At 33.5% G+C, this 23,956-nt stretch overlaps 2 protein-coding genes across 2 annotated transcripts; both read left to right on the forward strand.

Annotated features, from left to right (window-relative positions):
* The first annotated feature begins 639 nt into the window (after positions 1–639).
* Positions 640–1,569, forward strand: LOC133178128 (E3 ubiquitin-protein ligase TRIM45-like). Its single transcript, XM_061312884.1, has one exon. It carries the CDS (start codon positions 640–642, stop codon positions 1,567–1,569), a length of 930 nt encoding a protein of 309 aa, XP_061168868.1.
* Positions 1,570–9,358: 7,789 nt separating this feature from the next.
* LOC133178129 (uncharacterized) lies at positions 9,359–11,089 on the forward strand. Its single transcript, XM_061312885.1, has one exon. The coding sequence runs from the start codon at positions 9,359–9,361 to the stop codon at positions 11,087–11,089; it is 1,731 nt and encodes a 576-aa protein (XP_061168869.1).
* The last annotated feature ends 12,867 nt before the right edge of the window (positions 11,090–23,956 follow it).

Here is a 23,956-nt window from a genome sequence, read left to right on the forward strand (position 1 = left end):
TTTTTGGATTCTTGTTTATCCATTATTTTCTTAAGAGACTTTATATGGAGCTCTTAAAAACCACTTACAGAACTAAATATTTTAAAAAATTTGATTACTGAAACTAATATTCCTGGAAAGCATCTCTAAATGGGAGGGTTCCATTAACATAACCTGACCTCAAATATTATAAACCTTTGCGTTATCAGAGGGTTTATCAAATGTCAACAATGTTTTGACTTGGAACAACATTATGGTTAAAGTCATACTTTTATTCTAGTCAAAGGAAATGAGAGATTCTGTAATTTACGCCTTTACTGCAGTTGACATGATTTTAATCATGACCCCCATCCCACACACAATAGAAAGAAGAGTATTATTCAAAATTGTCTCAATTGAGAACATATTATGCTTATTCATATTCATTTTTAAGTTGAAAAGGTTTAATACATATTTAACACAGACCAAAAAACCCCAAAAACAAACAAACAAACATTGATAGAACAATGTTAGAGTTTGTGGTAGTGTGTGTAGTACACTAGGTTTTATCTTTCTGATTTAGTGTATTTTCTTTCTTAATTTGTTAACAAAACTCTCCAAGACACTTGATATGATCATCTATTTTACATATTATGTAATTTCAGAGCCTAGGGTTTAAATATGGACCCTCGCACCAGTGCCCAGGATGTGATGCGATGTGACCTGTGCGAGACCGCTGTGGTACAGATGCACTGTGATACATGTCTTGTCAACCTGTGTAAGGCCTGTGTGGGAGAACATGCTTCAGCTGATCTCTCAGAACCTCATAAAATTGTAGACTTTAAGAACAGAAAATCTACAACCCTCTACCCTAGATGTATAACACACAATAAAGAACGATGTAAAATATACTGTAAACAATGTGATATTCCTCTTTGCATTAAATGCCTTGTATCTGATCAACATTTAGGTCATAAATTATCAGAAATGTTGCAGGTTTTGGAAGAAAAAAGGGACAGCTTTTTCAAAGAACAAAATGAATTAAATGAAACAATTTATCCAACTTATCAGAACATTGAATGTGATATAGAAAAGAGAATAACTGAATTAGAAAAGGAATATGAAGATCTCCTAACAACCATAATACAACATGGAGAGAAATGGCACAGAGAAATTGACAAACTTGTCAATAAATTTCAAGCTGAACTTGATGAGACGAAGAAAACCCAGCTACAAGCTCTAATGAAACATCTGGATGGAACAAAACAGAACATTTCTAAAATCAGGAATGAAATAAATTCACTTGAGGTTGTTTTAAACTCTGAAGACACTTTCCAACTCCTTTGTATGAAATCCAATTTGAAAGAATATAGACAACTTCCACAAAAAATTGTACCTTGTCTACCAAGATTTAAACCAGAAAGAATCCAAGAAGATTATGTTTGTAAAATGTTTGGAGCTTTATCTTCAGGTACACTAACTTCAGATGTACAAGGCTACACTATGGAGATAACACAGGAATCGCCAGAAGCTGGATCATCTCCTCCAGTCAAACAGCTGCTCAATGAACAAAAAATGGTCATCATAGACTCTGGGAAACGATACATTTAAAGGGTGGTGGATTATCTTAGTGATGAAGAAATCCGGACAGGTGAAGATTTTGTAAACATGAAACTCATCAATGACATAACATCAATCAACAAATACTACTCAAGTCAATCAAATCTAAATAAGTTGACTTACCATGAGACAAAGCAGCTAAATACTGACATTAAAAAATTAAACGTGTTACATAATTATGTGATATTACAGCTGATAAATAGGCAAAAATTACAGTGCAAAATGAGTAATTTAAAATACTAAGAAATACTCTCTTTGTGTTATAATGTACTATAGGTGTATTTTGATTATCCCTTGTAGACTCAACCAGGATTCTGTTTGTGAAGAACTTGAGCTACTCCACCACAAAAGACAGCTTGACTGAAGCTTTTGAAGGATGTTCTGCTGCCAGAGTGGCCATGGAGACGGGTGACACTGGCAGATCTAAAGGGTAAATTGTAGGCGATCTCAAATCATCATACCATAGGAAATAATCTAATGATAGAGATATGGTAATTTTTCCAATGTATTTAATTTTATAGGTTTGGGTTTGTGGAATTTGACTCGGTAGAGTCAGCTGAGAAAGCCTTTAATACCATGAAAGGACAGGAAGTTGATGGTCAAACAATCTTACTAGACTTTGCTGAGAAAAGAAGACGTATTAAAAATTAAGGATAAATAACACAAACAATTTTTTTCCTCCAAAATTCAAATATCTTTGCTTAAGTATGTGCCTCTCTTATTAAAGAAGTGATATCCTTGTACTTAAACAACTTAATATTTGGGCAAGCCACATAATTTGGTGAAAAATGAGAAAATGTGTCTTTACAGTTCAGTGCAATTTTTGAAAAGTTCTTAAAATATATGATGTTTTGTAACTCGAAATTTTCTGGTAACATTTTAACGAGTCCATTATAACATTTTTACACAATTGAAATCTCCTAATTAAATTTTTATTGATAAAAAAATAGCAATGTAACCCTTCTGTATGAGAGATAAGAAAATTTGTTTGTGGTATATATCTTTGAAATACTAGCAATTTACATGTTGATAGGGTATCAATTTGTGATCAAATAAGTATTTCTTAAAAAAAAAAAAAAAAAAAAAAAAAAAAGTTTCCTTCATGAACAATATACCAAATTATATATTGCCACGCAAAAGAAACGCAACAAGCAGTGAACTACAAATATCTGAATTTTTTATCTAATAGTTTTCAAAAATAAATACAGTAAGGTAAAACTTGATTTTTAAACATCAGAGATTTGATTCAAACGTTGAATGTTATCTTTAAACTATAGAAAGTAATACATAACTGCTAAACACCCCCCCCCCTCCGGTCACTCAATTAAAGCGAGTAAGTCCGCACAACAACTGAGTTCGATTTCTACGATACATTAGGTTCACTGATCTCTTGATCTGATCGAAAGAAATACTCTTTGGTATTTTTAAGTGCCTGCTTGACTCTTTTAAAAGTAATCTTTTCAAAAAGATAGTAACGCTTTTTTAGATGCTGAAGTCGAATTTTCTCGAAACTGTGTAGTAACCCCTGAACTTCCAGTCTATGGACTGGCATTCATGCTAATGATACATATGGGCATGATGTAAATCATATTGCATCTGCAACTCTCCTGCTTTATTTTGAGAATTTCCAGCTAGAGCAATGGGAAATGCGTGCTTTCAGTCTTTCTGAGGAAGCCTTGGTATCACTTTTGGAAAAAGAAAGGAGATTATTACTACAATACTTCTGATTAACACATACAATCCCTTTAGAACCAATATCATTGCCTAATTAAACTTCCGTTAATGGGATGAAAATCATTCAACCGTTAAATTACCGATTTCGCAAAGTTGAAGATGTTTGTTTGTTTAACGTTCCTCTTGCGAATTTTTGACTCATATGGAGACACCGCCATTTGCCGATGGAGAGCTGCAAATTTCGACCTATACTCGGCGCTGAGGGCAGTTGAGCAGAGAGGGATCTTTTTCGTGCCAGCATCTACTGCGACACGGTACGGTCTCAGCCGAAGGACCGGTTTCCGCGTCCCACAGTGGGATTCGAACCCGCGACGGAAGGTTCAACTCCAAACTCCGCGACTCTTGAACAAACGCTCTAACCACTGCGCCAAGCGGGCGGCCAAATTCGAAGATGTGTTTACTTTTAAAGTACAGATTTATACCCATATGTAATTTTTCCCCTTAAATAAGATGTTGAGTTTCTTTTGTGTGTCAGTATAATTGTAAACACAGAATATCCAGGCCGGAGATGTAGAGGAAGTAGTGGTCGCTACAGCCGCCTCACAGTCAGACGTCGTTTCAGAAGAGGAGGGCGTGGCGGAGGAATAGAAGGAGAATTTGGCAAAAGTCAATTGCAAGGTACACAAATCTCTTTCATTCATTCATTAGCATAAATTTTTGTTCAGTCAATAGGCAATAATGCTAGTGTACAAATGGAGGAGATAGAGAAATAGGGTGTGGTTACTTTGTATTTTTAATAAACTTGCCTGCATAAACATACATCTTGTCTCATTGCTGTACCTGCTCTAGATTAGTTAATTTCAATGCTGATCATCATGTCTGCAATGCTATTTTTTTATGTAAATGGTGTTGTGTCAGAATTTGATATCTACATGTATCTACTCTTATCGAAGAAACTCCGAGTTAAGGTGTTTGCGACAAAATAAGTACCGGGTATTTAAGCATTTAACATGATTTCTGTGAATCGCAGCTATATTTTAAATTTGATGTGTATTCCATTTTTAGCTGCAGAAGGAGAAATTGAAGAAATCTAAGGGAAAAAACCCTTCAGCATGTATGATTGAGTACTTGATTCTTTTCTTATTTTCTTGTTAATCTGGCCTGTCTTGTACAATCATGTGGAAAGAATCTTTTTTAGAAGACAGAGACAAAGTTGAAAGAGGGAGTCTTTTTTATGAATGTTTTTACCATTATAAAATTTACATGTTGTGAAGTTTAGAACTGCTAGATATTGTTTTTTTCTTGAGAATTTTTAATTTGTTATTGTATACTACCATGAATTATTAAGATGTTGAATATGTTCAAGATTTTCATCACCCATAGTCCTCCACGTATGTCTTCCTGCTTTATTTTTGTTGCAGTGTCATCCATTGTTTCAGATCTCTGTTGATATTTTGAACCATAAGTAGTTTGTATGGATAAACTGCCTCCTTCCATGTTATCATATTGATAAATTTGTCCACATTGATAATTATTAATTCTTGTTTTATTATAAATATTTTAATACAATGTACATATTTTATGAAAATTAATTAGTAGAACTGCTTTAAATCTTGTTGTTAACTTATTTTTACGTAGGTAAAAATCTTGATGCGGTGGCCTAATCATTTGGCAGTTCTTAGACATATTAAAGTGTACACCCTGTAAACTGGTAATGATATAAAAAGTATACAGGAACAAAACTTATTTTGTGAAGCTGAAGAAAATTTCCAAATTGCAGAATTTGTAGAATGTACATTTGTATACATTGTACAGAAGGTAAAAACATCGCTAAAGTTTGTTCTTGATTAATATTTTACAAACGCAATATTAAATACTCCATAAATGCTTAAAAGTTGCAGAAATAAATGAGTCAAGAATTTCCTTTCTTAAAGTACATGTGTGACTAAATACATACAAAGGAATGGAGCTTTGACACATCAAAAGAAATTCTTCCAAAATGCTGTTATATGTATATTTTTACGAGAAATTTTATAATTATACTTTATATAAATAATCACTAGTAAAACAGAATCTGATTGGCCGGAAAGGTCACATGACCATCGTGTTCGCCCTGCAATAAAACGTCGTGCTTCAGGATTGTGGCGTCACCATGGGGCAATGAGATGGTAACTTGTTCATATCGTTGATTGATTGTGTCGATTCAAACGTGTAAAGTGTTTTATTTACAATCATTTAGAATAGCCCTCGGGGAATATGAATTTCATGGTTAAAGAAATCTCCATGTCTCATGTTTCATGCAATAAATGTATATTATAAAATCACAATAAGCGCCTTACTCTAAATGAATTGAGAGATACTCTGCAAAATAGATGGACAGAATGGTTTCTACAAAAAGCTCACACAGGAGGACCCATATGAGTAAAACTATTCAGTTAAGTACTGAAACTGCAATTATTGGAACAGACTGAGATAAATCTTGAATATTGATATACAGCAATAACTGTGCTGCTAGTCATTTTTCTGAAAATCCGTGCCTTTGTGACCGAGTGATATAAGATGGAAATGATGATGGTTTCTATATTTATTCACATATCAACAAGGTGATTCTACAAAAAAATATCAAAGTAAATATATACAATTTATACATAGTAATGCATTACATATGACAAGTAAATACATATTAAACTTTATTGCTCATAATCTTAGTCGTTTATTTACTAAGAAAAATTGTAAACCAAAGTTATTGACAATTAACATTGAATAAAATACTTTGTGCGAGGTGGTAAAGTCTACAGTCAGGAATCGCCGGATCTGCAGTAATTTGAATTTTAGATTTGGCTCGCTTTTATCACAAAAGAAACGATCTGATTTTAATTTTTCATTATGACAATAGCCAATGAGAAGTCATAGCCGATAGTAAAGCAAAAAAAGTGTTCACCAACTCAATCCACCTGCGCACACAAACTAGCTTAACTTTTATTCTCAATGACATAGTTAATTTATTTGGAATAGAAACATTTATTCAAAATGAGAAATTGTAATAAATATATTTCATATATATAAATCTGCCCGCACCTTAACCCGTAATTTCATGCATGAGGTAAATGAAAATGTCAAACCAAGACAACCCACTTGTAGCTTTCATGCATTTCATTTCACTGCATCAATAAGAAACATTTTTCTTATTAGCTATTTAGAATATGAACACTTCATTTATGTTTAACACGTTAAGATAAAATTTAACATGGTTAAGTTTAACATTCTTCCTGAGATTTACTGATGATTGGTTAAGTTTAACATTCTTCCTGAGATTTACTGATGATGGATATTAATTCAAAACTGATCAGGATCTGTTTAGTCCTTAAATCATTGGTTATAATATGATATATCTGGAGATAACGTACATCATTCAAGCTCAAAAGTCTAATCAAACAATACCAATCAGGAGCAGAGCAAACACGGACCTCTAAAACATCAGATGTGGGATCATATGCCATGGAGGAGTGAGCATCCCCTGCCGACCTGACAAGGAGCCAGAGCAGTAGTGGTGGTCAATCAGGCCGGGAAACTGAGATTCAGGTACCCTCGATATACTCCTGCTCCAAAAAAAAAACCTTTCATACCACGAGGAATCACCATAGACAGAGTCACATCCTTACAGCTGATTATAACAATCACTGTGTCCACATCATAGACCAGGATCGACATCTCCTCTGTTATATAAACTGTGGACTGAGCGAACCTATGGGACTGTGTATAGATACAAATGACAATCTGTTTGTTGCTCAGTGGGGAAAAAGTCAAGTAAAGAAAATCAAATATCTGCAGTGAGAATGCGCCACCACCGTAGAACACAGTACAAGATAAATTAAAATCTTTTATTCGAAGAAATTATCATAAATTTTTATCGAAACTGTTCCTCAACAGAGAAACAGATATTAAGAAAATAAGCGATTAGACCTCTAAAATTGTATTGGTTTGATCAAAAGTCCACATAGTCATTACATAATTTATAAAGATTATTTGTGAACGACTAAGATTAACTGATCAATATTTTATATTGAAATAAATTGATTGCTAATTAAATTTTGAATAGTATATTAATGTACATCACTATTATCTTGGCAGAAGGAAATCCTGAAAACAATATCATTGTGGAAATGACATGAATGGTTTTAAAAAGTGATGAAAAAACCCAAAAAATCGAACTGGAGCAAAAACAAAATTTGTGTGAGAAAGAGTTTGTTTTAAATGACATGAGTGAAATTCAAATTGTATACAATATACTATGGAATCATCATTGTTCGGGGGGGGGGGGGGTCAAAGTTTGTTTGACACATCCCCGCAATAGTTTACATTACTTCTACACCAAGGCATCCTCAAAGGGGTTTGAACCCACGACCTTCATATCACGGAGCGAGGATGTAAAGGAAATACAATATCTATGTGTGCCAAGATGTTGCCCAAGATTAATTTATTCATGCCGATTTGGTGATATTTTTGGAATATTTTGATGGTATAGCTGAAGTAGGCACCACTAACCGTTGATGAAATATCACATTCATTCATATACACATGTATTTACAAAAAGGCATTGAATTAGTTTTGTTTTCAAACTTCAAAAACGCAGTTTACCTAAAAAAGCTCCCTGTATTGAAATGGCAGAAAGTAAGAAATATCATTGGCAGAATAGTGCATTCCTCCTCAATATATCAGAATTTTCTAATAAAAATTGCTGAATAATCTTGAATCTATACTTAATAATGCTTCATTTATTTATCAATTTGACAATCTGTAGTCTTTTTTTTTTTTTTTTTTTTTTTTTTTTTTTTTTTTTTTTTTTTTTTTTTTGGTTTGTTTGTTTTTTGTTTTTATTTGCATTTAGTTTTTCGTTTTGCTCTGATCTGACGATTTAATCATTTTGCCATTATTTCTATGTAAAATTTTGAACCTTTATTGTCCAAAACCAAGCCATGCAGGAGTGATGTGAAAATTAAAATTAAAATAGCATCTTTCCTCAACACGATTAAGTATAGAATTGCTTCATGAACAACAAAATGCATATTTGTAGATGAAATATGGAGATAACGAATAGTAATCAAGCTCAAAAATCCATTGAAATAGTACAAATTGGGAGCAGAGCAAACACGGACCTTCTAAAAAACATCAGAGGTGGGATCAGGTGCCATGGAAGAATAAGTAAGTATAACCATCAAAAGAGGCATTTTCATATTTCTTTTTGGTTTAAGCAAAGTTAGTTGTGATTGCACAAATCCCCCCCCCCCCCGTCCTCCTCCAACAATCTGAATAACTCTGGAAAGTCATCATCCGAAATCATACCTGACACTTCGGTGATCTTTAAATGGTATACACCTCATCATCAGATTCATTAAAGCAAATTCAAGGTTTACTCTGATCATATTTTTGTTTGTATTTGATTATTTTCTTTTAATATTTCTGTTCAAGTGCTTATGCAGAAAATATTGCAGTTTAAGACGCAAAAATTAATGTACTTCCAGTTAAAATTCTAATTATTGAAATAACATGACAACCAGGAAGTTTTTCTCCAGACAGGTATAGGATACTAGTATGTATAGGTAAGTGTCATGTGATGCAAGTTCTCAGGGACGGGATATATTTAGCTTTTAAGGCCGACAAGACACCCGCCATTACTGTTTTTGAGTCAGGTAAGATTTGTGGGTTTAATTTTTTTTAATTATGCTTGGAATTCTCCTTATAATATTTTAAAAAGGTTTATTCAATAATTTTTATTGTTACCATCAATACAAGGGTTCAACGTTCCAAAATTATACTGAATTTCGTTCACAAAGTCACAACCACAGATAGGAAATGTACCAGTTTACATCTTTACATTCTGACATTAAGCATAAATGGCATCAGACTCGGCAAACTTTTCAACATTCTTAAAAGAAAAAAATACATGCATGTACTTTTATTCAATACAGGGTTTTGAAAATTTGAGTTATATTCAGAATCTTTACGCTTCACTGATCTGCTTTCAAAATTTCATAAACTGTGCTCTCAAAGTCATTTGAAATTTTTTGTATTATGAAATTGTTTCCCAGGACAAGAAGATTAAATAATGGATCCCCGCTTCAATGCCCAAGGTGATATACAATGTGACATGTGTAATATTGCAATGGTACAGATGCACTGTGATACTTGCCTTGTAAGCCTATGTAAAGACTGCGTGGGTGACCATGCTTTTGCCGACCTTTCAAAACCTCACAAAATTGTAAATTTCAAGAAGAGAAAATCTACTCCCATTTATTCTGACTGTGTTACCCATGTCAACGAGCAATGTAAAACGTATTGTAAACAATGTAACATTCCTCTCTGCATGAAGTGCCTTGCATCTGGTCAACATCTAGGTCACACATTATTAGAAGTATTGCAAGTTCTAGACGAAAAAAGGGACGGCATCATGAAAGAAAGGACTGAATTAAATGATATAATTTATCCGACCTACAAGAACATTGCATCTGATTTAGAAAACAGAATGACTCAGTTAGAAAAAGAATTTGGAGATCTCTCCATGGCTGTAACAAAACACGGAAAATACCTGCATGGAGAGATTGACAATCTTGAAAAGAAACTCAAATCTGAAGTTGATGAGATGAAAAAAACACAGATAAATACTCTACAGAAATACCTTAACGAAATCAAACAGATACTTTCTGAAATCTGGAATGAAATCAATTCACTTGATGCTGCTTTAGACTCTGAAGATATTTCCAAACTCTGCACTTTAAAACCTAACGTAGATGAATATAGACAGCTTCCACAAACATTTGTGTCTTCTTTGCCTGAATTCATACCAGGTAGAGCTGAAGGCGATGAATTTAGTCAGTTGTTTGGAGTTTTAACAAGTTCTTTATGTTCGGAAGAAGATGGAAATAGTATGAATTTTACACAAAAATCATCAACTGCCGGATCTTCTGCTCCAATCAAACAACTGCTTGTTGAACCAGAAGCTGTCACTTCAATTATGATAAAAAATCCTTGTGATGATTTTAACTCTTTTTATGGACAAAACTCTTGTTATACACAACATTTCAATATTGCTTGTCTGAGTGATGAAAAAATCTGGGCAGGTGAAAATGACAACGTCATAAAACTCTTCAGCACCAGTCAGGGATTACTACTCAACTCAACTGGAACCAAGTCAGGGCACATGCCAGGGGACATATCAGTGACAAAAAATGGAGATCTAGTTTATAATGATTATAATTATAGAACTGTGAACATTTTGAAAAATGAAAAGATAGAGGAGGTGATCAGACTTCAGAACTGGAGACCTCGCGGTGTCTATAGTAATTCCTCTGGTGACCTCCTGGTTATCATAGACAGTTATGTTTACAAACACACAAAAGTTATCCGTTACTCTGGATCCACAGAGAAACAAAGCATTCAGTTTGATGATAAAGGTAAACCTCTCTATTCATTCGGCTCTAGTACCAAATACATAACAGAGAACAGGAACCTGGATATCTGTGTGTCTGACAATGGAGCTAAAGCCGTAGTGGTGGTCAATCAAGCTGGAAAACTGAAATTCGGGTACACAGGACACATTCCTACTCCAAAGAACAAACCATTTAGTCCTAAAGGAATCACTACAGACAGCCAATATAACATCCTAATAGCTGATATTAAGAATAGCTGTGTGCACATCATAGACCTGAATGGACAGTTCCTCTGTTTCATAGACTGTGGACTGATGAAACCCTATGGACTGTGTGTTGATTCTAATGACAACATGTTTGTTGCTCAATGTTTGAATGGACAAGTGATGAAAATTAAATATCTCCAGTAAAAGTCATTACCTATTAAAAGGTAAAAAACTATAACCTGCGAACAGCGAGTGGGTTTTCCGTCTGATATCTGATATTTCTAATAAGAAAAGATGGATTTGTCGATAAAAAAAAATATCAAGATCTTCCTTACTTTGGATTAACTCTGATGAATCAAATAAGAATTCACTACATCTCTCGTTCGAACTGCTTTTCAAACTTTAATTCTTGTTTCAAAATATAAATGATTAAAAATTTTGTAATCCGGCCCCTTTAGACCACTTTATCACGTAACAAGAGATCAAAATATCACTATGTATAGGTACAGATTATTGAGATGGAAGCGTCTTATTTCATCTCAAATGTGTCCAATTTGAAATGATTTTATGCTTTTTGTCTTCCAAATAATAAAAATGAGTTTTTAACGCATCTCAAAGAGATTTCAGATTTTGATTGTTTTCACTTAATGAATTTTTAAAATTACAACCTGTTTGATTTTATTTATTTATTCATTTATTAGTAAGTATGCACTAAAAATCAAAACAAAAACCCGATGTATAGGTCTTGTCTATAATTGTCGATGTAGAGTTGAAAACTCTTGGTAAGTGGTTATAAATAGACATTGTGGAATTAGGGGTAACAGGAGTGCAGTTATTAGCTCCACTGTCTGAAATTTGATTGGATGGTTTGTCAAATCCTCCCCCTAGCCTGATACCTAGCTACCGTTGTCAAGTTCAAAACATCACTAATCTCTAATTTCAAAATATCAACTAATCAGCAGCCGGAAAGAAAGACAATGAACGAAATTGATAGAATACAGAGGATAGTTAAGATTCTTTCGTAATGTGAAAGAGACACCTAAATTAAATGTACAACATAAGTGTATTAACAATAAAAACAAATTTACTTTCGAAAAGTCTTGTCAAGATCTATTTGACACTATGGAAATTTTAGAATCGGTTAAGAAATAAAAAAGTTTTTTTTTAAGAATTTAAGTAATAAAAGAATTGAAATTTTCTTTGACACGTGCTTTCAAAAATTGCTTATAAACCTGAGCTCAAATTTTACTTTTTTAGTGAACTTAAAATCAAAACAAACATGTCGGAAAGGAATGGTCACGATCTAATAGACGATGTAAAAAGTTTTAAAATCGGTCAAGAAATAAAAGAAAAATGAATTTTTTTAAATAAATCAAAAGAAATCTGCCATGACTCTGAGAGTGCGATATGTACTCAAGTTGCTCTAGATAATGATCCTTACATGCGCTAGCTGTCAAAACTTGCTAATATACCTGAGCTCATTTTTTTTTTATTCGTGCACTAGAAATAAAAACAAATACGCTAATGGTAAGGTCTCGTCAAGATCTATTTGACAGTGTAAAAGTTTAAAAGTCTTTCAGAAAATAAAAAAGTAATGATTTTAGCTCAGTTGAGCTGAAAACTCAAGTGAGCTTCTCTGATCACCCTTTGTCCGTCTTCTGTCCGTCCGTCTGTAAACTATTCACATTTTCGAATTCTTCTCAAGAACCACTCGATTTTAATCAAAGTGTGTACAAAGAATCCCTGGGCAAAGGAGTCCTGAGTTGTTAAAATGAAGGGCAAAGCTCCCTACCAAGGGGATATGATTAAGAAAGGGCAAAAATAGGATAGGGTCTTTAAAACAATCTTCTCAAGAATCAAAGGACCAAAAAGTTAAAACTTATGTAAGTAAAAGTTTTCAGATGTAGCGTAGATTATAAATTGTTCGAATCATGTCCCCTGGGGATAGGGTAGGCCCACATTAGGGAATCAAATTTTTACATTGAATTACTGAGAATATAACAAAAATCTTTAAAAATCTTATTCTCAAGAATTCTATGACCAGAAAAGCTAAAACTAATGTGAAAAAAATCCTGAGGTAGTACAGATTGTATATTGTTCAAATTGTTGCCCCGGGGATAGGATAGGTCTACAATAAGAAATTTAAGTTTTACTTTGAAATATGTAGGTAAAATCTTTAAAGATCTTCTTCTCAAGATCCACTTGACCAGAAAAGCTGAAAATTTTGTGAAAGAAAAATCTTTTAAAACTCCTTTACTCAAGAATTCAAACAGCAAAGCAATGATGAATCATATCAAAGTGGAAACATCCTCTTGTAGTGTACATGTAGATTCATTTTTAGCTCACCTGAGCTGAAAGCTCAAGTGAGTTTTTCTGATCACCCGTTGTCCGTCCTTCCGTCTGTAAACTTTTCACATTTTCAACTTCTTCTCAAGAACCACTGGGCTAATTTTAATCAAACGTAGTACAAAGCATTCATGGGTAAAGGGGAATTTAAATTGTTAAAATGAAGGGCCAAGCCCCCTTCAAAGGGGAGATAATCAAGAAAAGACAAAAATTGGGTGGGGTCATTAAAAAATCTTCTTCTCAAGAACCACTGGGCCAGAAAAGCTGAAACCTATGTGGAAGCATCCTTGGGTAGTGTAGATTCTAAATTCTTTAAATCATGACCCCCGGGGCAAGGGCGGGGCCACAATAGGGAATCCATGTTTTACATTGAAATATGTAGTAAAAATCTTTAAAAATCTTCTCAAGAACCAATGGGCCAGAAAAGCTGAAACTTATGTGGAATCATTCTGAGGTAGTGTAGATTCTAATTGTTTAAATCATAACCCTCTGGAGTAGGGCAGGGCCACAACAGGGAATCCAAGTTTTACATTGAAATATGTAATAAAAATCTTTAAAAATTTTCTTCTCAAGAACCACTGGGCCAGAAAGGCTGAAACTTAAGTGGAAGCATCCTGGGGTAGTGTTAATTCTAATTGTTCAAAACATGACCCCTGGGGGTAGGGCGTGGCTACAATAAGTACTACAAGGGGGAATCAGGTGAAAAACAGCAAGGTCAAAGTTACTCAGGTGAGCGTTGTGGCCCATGGGCCTCTTGTTGTTCAAATCACGGCCCCTGTAAAAAGGGTTGGGCCAAAAAAGACAGTCAAAATTTGACATACGAATACATGCATTTTGGGAAAAAAGCTGATGCAGAACAGTAGGACCAAAGTTGAGCGTTGTGGCCCATAGGCCTCTTGATTTTAAGGTAATCAAAGGATATCTGAAAATGACTTAAACATGCACGGTCAATAATCACTAACACAGCTGAGCTCATATTTTCTTTATTAGTGTACATACAATAAAAATAAATATACTTTGGAAAAGGTCTCGTCAAGATCTACTTGAACAGTATTAACATTTTTAAAAGTAGAAAAAAATTTAAAATGAAATTTTTTTCAAAATAAAATTTTTAAAATTTCAAAAATAAATATATAAATAAATAAATAAAATGATATTTTGAATGAGACATGCTCATCAACGAGTAATTATCTATTATGATTAATATTGCAATCTTCAGAAGCTTTAATGGAAATCGACCAACAAACTTTCATTTAATTGATGCTTTTCAATGATATATTTTGCACTCAAAATCGTTTTTAAACAAAATATTACAAAAAGGAGACGAATTATTGACGTTCTGTTGTGCCCTAAAAGATGGAAATCGATCAAGTCCTTGCCATTCTAGAAATCTTTGCCATGGGGAAAAAATATAATTTAAATAATTGAATGGATTTTTTCAATTAAATTAAAGAATTTTAAAATTTGAAAACTTGCTCAAGCTTCAAAATTTTCTGGCCTTTAGCCCTATTGTAAAGATTTTCAAAATTTGAAAAAATTATATTATTTGAAAAATTTTATTTAAAAAAATTGAAAAATTTAAATACCTCTTTAAAATTTCAAATGTAACATCTACAAGAAACAATTATCATTTCTGAAAATTTCATATTTCAATCTTGTGTTATTTCGGATGAGTAGGACTCACATTTGCATCAAAACGTTGAAAACAGGTCATAAGTGATGAAAAATGAAAGAGAAGCCTCGAGAAAACTTTACCCTCTAATATCTCTGAAAGTTTCATGAAAATTCATCGAACCGTTACTGAGTTATTGATGTGGGAAAAATAAGAAGAAGATAAGGACACAGTACAATGACAGAATTAAGGGTCTTCCGCTTAAGACGAAAGACCCTAAATATTCTTTAAATAAATAAAATGGAAAAAGAGAAATTTGTGAAATTGTTTTGAAATGAATAATCGATAATCTTAGTTTTCTATGCTTTGAAATCTGATGATAACCAGATTAATAATATCTCAACTAAATATAGTAAAGATATCTATCTCTCTCTTTCTCATTGTGTGTGTTTGTGTGTTTTGAATTTAGGACCCAATACAAAAAAAAACCTTTGTCAATGGAATCCTCAAGAAGTGCTGCCAGAGACTCGCGTTTTAGGAGTTCTGTAATATCATGGATGAATCCCCAACCAACAAAGGATCAAGGAGTTCAAGAGATTGCAAAATTTATATAAGCTGAATTTTTGCTCTATAAATAAATTTGGATATGTTATCTTACTGTAATTCATAGTGTCCATCTATACTACTATATTAAAATAATAGACTCGAATTTTTGGCCTTTAATACCGATAAATCGGAAGAGTACTGTCGTTTGTTTTATATATTTTAAGCATCATTGGTACTTGAAGATTACCAATTTGTTTTTATTTTTTCTCAATTAAGCTTCGCTAATTAATAATCAACGAAAATTCCTCAAAAAATTCCGGAAATCATCTGGATTTTTTGGATTTTACAATCTTGCGCGTGCGTATTACATTCACGCTAAATCACGGTGTTCAAATCAGAGAAGACGAAAGTAATTTGAACTAAGTCTACTAGATATATATTTGTTATTTTATAATTTTCTCTAATAAGAAATCATAAATATATATGAACAAAATATATAGCAAATTTCCAATGAAAATTTACACGTATTTGTATTAATGTTTCTGAGTTTATCCATGCTAATGGGATATTGTGGCCACTTGGGTAATCATTCGCCATTTCGGAGACGCATTTATTATAAGTTATTTACGTCTCTGGTCATCTCAACGGAGGCAAAAAGCTCATGATCGTAGGAGCAATATTAATGTAACCATGCACCCGATTTTATTTTATCCTTCCTTTCTTTTATGCTTTTTTGAGGGGAAAGGGGGTGTTACAACTCCAGCTAGAACCACATCTTAGTGAAGTATGCATTCTTTTTCCGCCAGAAATTACAATAACATTATTTTCATTTCTTAACTTTGAAATAAATCGAAATAATTAAATAACGTCAATATAACCGATATTTTCAATTTGAAATGTGTCTAAATGATTGCAACTTGAATTTGTTCGCCATGTTTACTATTACCTTCACTGCTGAAATTTATAACTTCACCTCCAAAAATTTCTTTAACTTTGAAAAAAAGTGGGTGAAATATGTATATAGAAGGGACAGCCTGTTCTTCTAAATATGTAAAGGTTGTCGTGGTAACTACGCTTGATAGGTAGTCTGAAGTCAGCCCTTGCGGCCCGTACAGTTCATTCTATCAATGCTGCTAAAATATCGATTGTTTGTAAAATTTAATCCATGCATAGTAATTCTCAAAACTATGAGGTGGGACAAAATTAAGATCGTAAAAATATTTATTCAATGATGAAATGAATTATATTTAATCGTAGCAAACAAACTTATGTTTTATTAAATCGCCACAAGAAAAAATACACCAGCGTGAAAACAAGTTGTCTTCTTCAGCAGCCATGACAGTTCTCATGTGATGCAATGACTTTTGATTGAAAACGTTTAATACTGCAGAAGATTAATTTTTGTTATCACTAAACAGATATAAAAATGTTTATGAGGTATGTATTTTATTTTTGCTGCATTATTTACGTATGAAGTAAGAAAAATTCCCATATTCAGTTCAAGATCCGCTCCCAAATTCTCATTGGCTGTCCCAAAATAAAATCGGTAAAGGTCAGTAAACTTAAAAGTTTGCGGTAAACTCAGACTTTACTAAATATTTTGGAAAAATTTATGCTCAGAATAATAACATTAGAAACATTTATTTTAAAATGTTCATGATTACATTGTATGATTTCAATTAAAAAATGGAAATGATTTATATTGTATGATCCAAAAAAGAGTTGTACCCCAACCCCAGGAAAAGGCTTCATTATTGCAGCAAGAAGTACCTTCAAATTCCTACTTTCCTACTTAGGATACCCTTGCTTGGCTTATCTAAGATAAGGATAATTCATGTTTCCCATATATTTTATACTTAGTATAAACAAGAGGCCCATGGGTCACACCGCTCACCTGAGCAACTATGGTCAATTACTCCAACCCAAACAGCTTTAACAAATCAGAAATATCTGTACAAATTTAGTTTTTTATATTAAGTTTTTGATACATATTCTAACTTTGAGATTTTTCTCCAAAGACTTTCTTATGTAAAATTTACAGTAAATATTCTGTTCCCCCCTCTCCCATTGTGGTTGTACCCTATCATGACCCCCTGTGATCGTCATCATCAAATTTGAATGTACATTTTATGAATTAATTTTACATTTCAGGAAACCTCTCTGGTCAAGTAGTTTTGGAAAAGAAAATTCATAAAAAAATTTCCTATAAATACTCCCATGGATACCCCTCCCCCATTGTGGCCCCACCGTACCCCGAGGGGTCATGAAAGGTCATGATAAGATTGAAAAGAAATTGAGAATGCTTCCACATAAGTTTCAACATTCCTGGCCAAAAGATTCTTGAAGATTTTTAAAGATTTTCCCTATATATTACTGTGTAAAATTTCAACCCCCCATTGAGGCCCCACCCTATCCCTGGGGGTCATGATTTTAACAGTTTAGAATCTACACTACCTGAGGATGCTTCCACATAAGGTTCACCTTCCCTGGTCGAATGGTTCTTGAGAAGAATATTTTTAAAGATTTACCAAAAAATTTCAATATTTCTTAATTATCTCCCTTTGGTAAAGGGCGTGGTCCCTCATTTTAACAATTTTGAATCCCCTTCACATAAGGAATTGTTTTGTGCCAAGTTTGGTTGAAATTGGCTTAGTGGTTTTGTAGAAGAAGTCGAAAATGTGAAAAGTTTACAGACAGCTAGAGTGACTGACGACAGACAAAATGTGATCAGAAAAGCTCACTTGAGCTTTCAGCTCAGGTGAGCTAAAAAGTAAAACACATTACATTTGTTGAATCATAAAAGATGAAAAAAACTTTCAAATTGGTTACTATTTATTTCGAATTTATAATAACTATAACAGGTTTAAACACAACCGAAGCAAACATATTGTTTCCAAAAATTGAATCAAAATTATTCAAAAACCGAGGTTTTCGTTTTAATCGAATCGATTCAAAATATTACTAATTCAAGAATATTACATTAATTTTATGAAAACAGACAGTCATGAGAGCATTTTCTTATATCATATATAAAGTACATTTGATATTATTAATTTTTATTATGATCTCTTGAACAACCAGTATGTTTTTGTTTTTTTTGTTTGTTTTTTTTTTTTTTTTTTGGGGGGGGGGGGTTATTTGCAAGATAATCTGTTCTGCTTCACATCTGCTAAATTGTGTAGAAATACCAGTATAGCACATTTGTCCATTTTCATTTCTGCTTTTACAGATTATATACATGTCTATTACCTGTGTATATATAAAGTATATGTATTAGCAGTGCTTAATAACTCTTTTATTGTTGAGGTCATATTTTGAACAAGTTGACACTTGTTAAAATTGTTACAAATTTTTTTACACCTTTAGTTTAATAACTAATTGTGTAAAAGTACCAGCTAAACACATTTCTTCATTTTCATTACTTTGCTTGATATGTATCAGCAGTGCTCAACTCTTTGTTGTTGTCATATTTTCAATAAATATCCATAATTTCTTTTATTAAATCTGTTTGGAAAGGTGAAATTTATGTAAGCTCCGGTGTGATTCGAACTCATGACTTGATTTATAGCTAAATGAGGGTCAAACCCATTCTGCGCTACGCCGTTACGCAACAATTTTGAAAAAAAAAAAACAAAACAAAACAAAACAAAAAAAACAAAAAAACAAAAAAAAAAAAAAAACACACAAAAAAACACAAAAAAAAAACCAACAACAACAACAAAACAAAACAAAGCAAAAAAAAAAAAAAACAAAAAACAAAAACAAAAACAAAAACAAAACAAAACAAAACAGAATTATATTCACATTCGTTGTTTATTTCAAAAGTACCTTACAATATATGAATGTGTCGATGTATCTATTTTGTAAATGTCCGATATATGCACATGGATGCATTCATAAAAATGTCAACCCGTGCACGCACGGGTCAAAGTCTAGTACTTTATAGAAGTATTTAACTTGACATCAATAACTCTTGTTTCTAATTATAAACTCCAGAATCCAGTTGGTGTAGGGATGAGGTCAACTGCATACCAATGTAATTAATAGAATTACAATAACTTTACTAAAATTTTCAATTACATCACAATTACAATTACTGCAAGTAAGTAATGTAATAAATTAATTACAATTAATTTGCAATAGTAATTAATTAAAATTACATTTTTATGTTTTCAGAATTTTATTAACAAAGGCTTGTTTCAGGAGAAATGCATAGCGCGACTAAGGGATCAACTCCTTTTCGAGATAATAACATTTGACTGTAGTTTTACTTGGAAGCATACATTTGGGAGACCTGCATTTTTTCTGGTTTTTCACACGCTTTGGTGTAGCTAAAGAAAATTCTCTGAAATCCAGTGTCTCCCAGTGACTTACATTGTATACTCCTTGAACGAAATCACTGCTTGTAAATCATATATGTGAATTATTTTATTTTATGATAACAGCAAATTACAATTGAAGAAAATGGAACAAAAGTTATCTAAGTTAATCTGGAAGCAATGAAAAAAAAAACCCTGATAATATAAACCTCATACTGTGCATACAATTTACGAACTTACAAAACAGGTTTAAAATTATTTGAAATTATGTTGACCTAGCTTTTCTAATCTACAATTGAATGAAAACGAAAAAGATACCTGATATATGAGAAAACAAAGTACTCCATGTACCAATTGGATGAAAGTCGATAAAGATACATGATCTATGAGAAGACGATGTAGTGCATGTAAACGTAGGGTTGTCCCAGTCTGAGGGTTAGGTCCAGGAGTGATTTGTCTTCCATGGAAACTATCTGCATGGGTCCTATCTCTCTGGCTGGGTCCTTGGTCCAGTCACGAATCACTCTGAAGTCCGTCAGGAATTTGTTTGATCAAAAAACTGATTAACACCCCCTCTTTACAAAGAAAGAAAGAAAATAACCATTTGCAGAGTTTAACATCCAAGCTTAATTTTCTTTTCAAACTTAGATAATCTGAAGATTTAATTCGCAATTTGAAAATGATAAATTTTTACGTTTGTTTGTATGTTGTTTAACGTCCCTCTCGAGAATTTTTCACTCATATGTAGACGCGACCACTTGCCGGTGGAGAGCTGCAAATTTTGTCCTATGCTCGGCACTTGAGCAGTGAGGGATCTTTTTCGTGCCAGCACCTACTGCGACACAGGACGTCGATTTAAACGGTCTCATCCGAAGGACCGGTCTCCACGTCCCACAGTGGGATTCGAATCCGCGACGTAAGGATCAACTCCTTACTTCGCGACTCTAGAGCAGACACTCTAACCACTGCGCCAAGCGGGAGACATAAATTTATATGTTAATTATATACTACCATATTTTGTACAACATGTACACGTTCTTTTAACAAAAGAATTATTTACTGGTTGTAGCAAGGTGCATCACTATCATGGAAATCATTGTAAAACAGCCCTCCATGTAAAACAAGAGGCCCATGGGTCACATCGCTCACCTGAGCACTTTGGCTAGGAAAAAGCAGAAATCAATTTAGTATTGAGGAGTTTAAATATAACAGTGTGGCCCCAACCTACTCCCGGGGGTCATGATTTGAACAAACTTGATTCTACACTACCTGAGGATGCTTTGATATAAATATGACTAAGCATGGCTTTGCTGTTGTTGAGAAGAAGATTTTTAAAGATATTCCCTATGAAAAACTTTGATCATCAACTGTGACCCACCGTACCCCAGCGGTCATAATTTGAACAAATTTGATTCTACACTTCCCGAGGATGCTTTGATACAAATATGACCAATCATGGCTATGGTGTTTTTGAGAAGAAGATTTTTAAAGATATTCCCTATGTATTCCTATGTAAAACTTGGATCACCCATTGTGGACCCGTCCCCCCCCCCCCCCCCCGAGGCATGATTTGAAAATAATTGTTTTCTACACTACCTGAGGATGCTTTCATATAAATATGACAAATCATGGCTTTTCTGTTCTTGAAAAGAAGATTTTTAAAGATTTTCCCTTCGTATTCCTATGTAAAACTTTAATCGCCCATTGTGGCCCCACCCTATCTCCGGAGGTCAAATTTGAATCTACACTATCTCATGATAAGTCCACTTAAGTTTCATATTTTCTTGAGAAGAAGAATTTCAAATGATGCCATTAATTTTTCACGAATTCGTAATTATCTCAACTTGGAAGAAGGCTTGGACCTTCATTAAACGTCAATGCCCTTTACCCAAGGATACTTTGTTGAAAGTTTGGTTGAAATTGGCCAAGTGGTTCTTCAGAAGAAGATGAAAATGTGAAAAGTTTACAACTACAACGACGACAGACAACGGACAAATTTTGATCAGAAAAGCTCAACTGCTCAGGTGAGCTAAAAAGAGATTTTTAAAGATCCTTAAATAAAAAGTAGATGAAGACATTATTCAATACAGAAAATTTGAAATATATATAAAACTTCCTACATTTGACAACGTCACGTAGCTCAGTCGGTAGAGCGATCGCTCCGTGATCGAAAGGTCGTGTGTTGAAATCACGGCCGCGACTGACCTAAGTCGATAAAAAAAAAAAAAATAGGTAGCAACTGTTCCTTCGCCAAGCGCTCGGCACTTTGAAGTGAGAGTTGCGGGTCCTTCGGATCAGACCTTAAAAACCGAGGTCCCGTGTCACGGCAGGCAATATTGGCACGATAAAGATCCCTCAATGCTCAGTGGTAAAATGGTGAAATGCTGTTCATTTTTTTATTTGATATTTGGGGATAACGAATAGTATTCAAGCTCAAAATCCATTAAAGTAATATAAATCGGGAGCAGAGCAAACATGGACCTCCAAAAACATCAGAGGGTGGGCTCAGGTGCCATCGAGGGGTAAGCATTCCTTGCCGACCGGTCACACCTGCCGTGTGCTCCTTGTCATGATCGGTAAAAAACAAAAATCCGTAGAGATTTCAGTGTGTAAATGATGGCCTAACAATTAGTACGAAAAATGTCAGTCAGCATTTGACTTAATGATAGGTTGTATTTGCTGACAAGGTCATTGTATCGACCATAAAACTTGCGAAATGATGACTTAAAACGAGGCTGCTAATATCGCTGTTTCATCAACTTGTTTGTCAATAGCATGCCTCGTTTTAGAAATTGTTCATACGTAGAGTATGCTCTTACATATGTTTCGTGAAACCAAGTGCATACGGATTGAACACATGGATATGGACTGCAATGTTCACTCGATCTTTTTAACAGATGTTGATTTTTTTTTTTGGGGGGGGGGGGGGTGTTTAAACTCGTGTGATATGAATTTAAAATTTTCGGTCGCCCTGTTTTCATTATAACATTGTTTGAGGCTTGTCTCCTAGAAGCTCTTGAGTAAGACCTTTAAAGTTGTAATGTATAACTTTAGCTCTGAGGACATATTTTCATTATTATGTTAGTACTATATATACAACTTATTCCTACCCTACGATTTAAATACATGAAGGAATTAAATTAAATTTTTCACAAGGATCTAAATGAGCCAGTAAAGTCTTACAAACAGTCTTCCTGTTTCCATGGGTAAAATAATTTATAAAACTGGAAAATATTTTCAACACATATCTTCGCCTAATCCCTAGATCCAAACCCTAGACCAAGATGGCATAAATTTTATTAAGTATGATAGGTTATAGTTGCATATTGAAATTCTACAAACAGTTTACTCCATAGAGCTAAGAGTTGTTTTATAAAACATGATCAAACCAATAGGTTGCTCGAAGAAGTCCTCGAGAAAAAAGTATTACAGTGCTTAAAACACATAAGATTTTGTAAATTTTACTGCCGATATAGGTCAAGATTGTTAAAGTGACACTGTGACGGAAAAAGGGGAAAACTGACAAAAGTAGAATTTATTGATGACACATGCAAATTTTGTTCAATTCTTGAAGATATTAGGTTTCAGAAAATTACAGGTTTCAGAACCTAAAAAGTCTACTTTTTTGGAGAAAAATAAAAGTAAAAATAATTTTAGTTTGCCCCAACACAAAAATATTGCTCCACTTCTTCCTTTTTATTGTACGCATGCGCAGAAAATTTGAAGAATTTACCGTGGTGTCCATTCCATAGATATAAATGTCGGATGACCGAGGATTTTGATGCAATCTTCAATAAAGATGATCAGAACTTATTCCTCACTTTTGTTTGCTCTAATTCAATATTGTTTACAAGTTTCACACTAAAAATAAATGTCGCGTGACCTTGACATTGTTGACATTGACGATAACAACAAAGCGGTAGATACAACCTTTGTTTTTCCGGCACTGACATTTTGCAGTTCTTTTCTTGCTTTACAGTGCAGTTCAGATGTCAAAACTTCGCTTTAGTCATATTTCACATAAATCTTTTTTGCTTTATGATACAATTATCTTAAAAGAAACACATGATTTTGACTCATTATGTAACTTTAAGGCAGAGCGGAAAAAACAGAATGCTTTTGATATTTTAATACCACTACAAGCAGGAAGCGTAATACCAGACAGGTATAGAATAAAGGTGAATGTCATACGTGGAGACACGTTTTAAATAAATCAATAGGACATCCGCCATTACTGTCTTAAGTCAG

This window comes from Saccostrea echinata, unplaced genomic scaffold, assembly GCF_033153115.1.
Source record: "Saccostrea echinata isolate AGI-Se365-2 ecotype Australia unplaced genomic scaffold, CSIRO_AGI_Sech_v1 ptg000002l, whole genome shotgun sequence".
Taxonomy (NCBI): domain Eukaryota; kingdom Metazoa; phylum Mollusca; class Bivalvia; order Ostreida; family Ostreidae; genus Saccostrea; species Saccostrea echinata.

Excerpts from the sequence above, each read along its gene's own strand:
- LOC133178128 (XM_061312884.1), top strand. The coding sequence starts at position 640 with ATGGACCCTCGCACCAGTGCCCAGGATGTGATGCGATGTGACCTGTGC.
- LOC133178129 (XM_061312885.1), top strand. The coding sequence starts at position 9,359 with ATGGATCCCCGCTTCAATGCCCAAGGTGATATACAATGTGACATGTGT.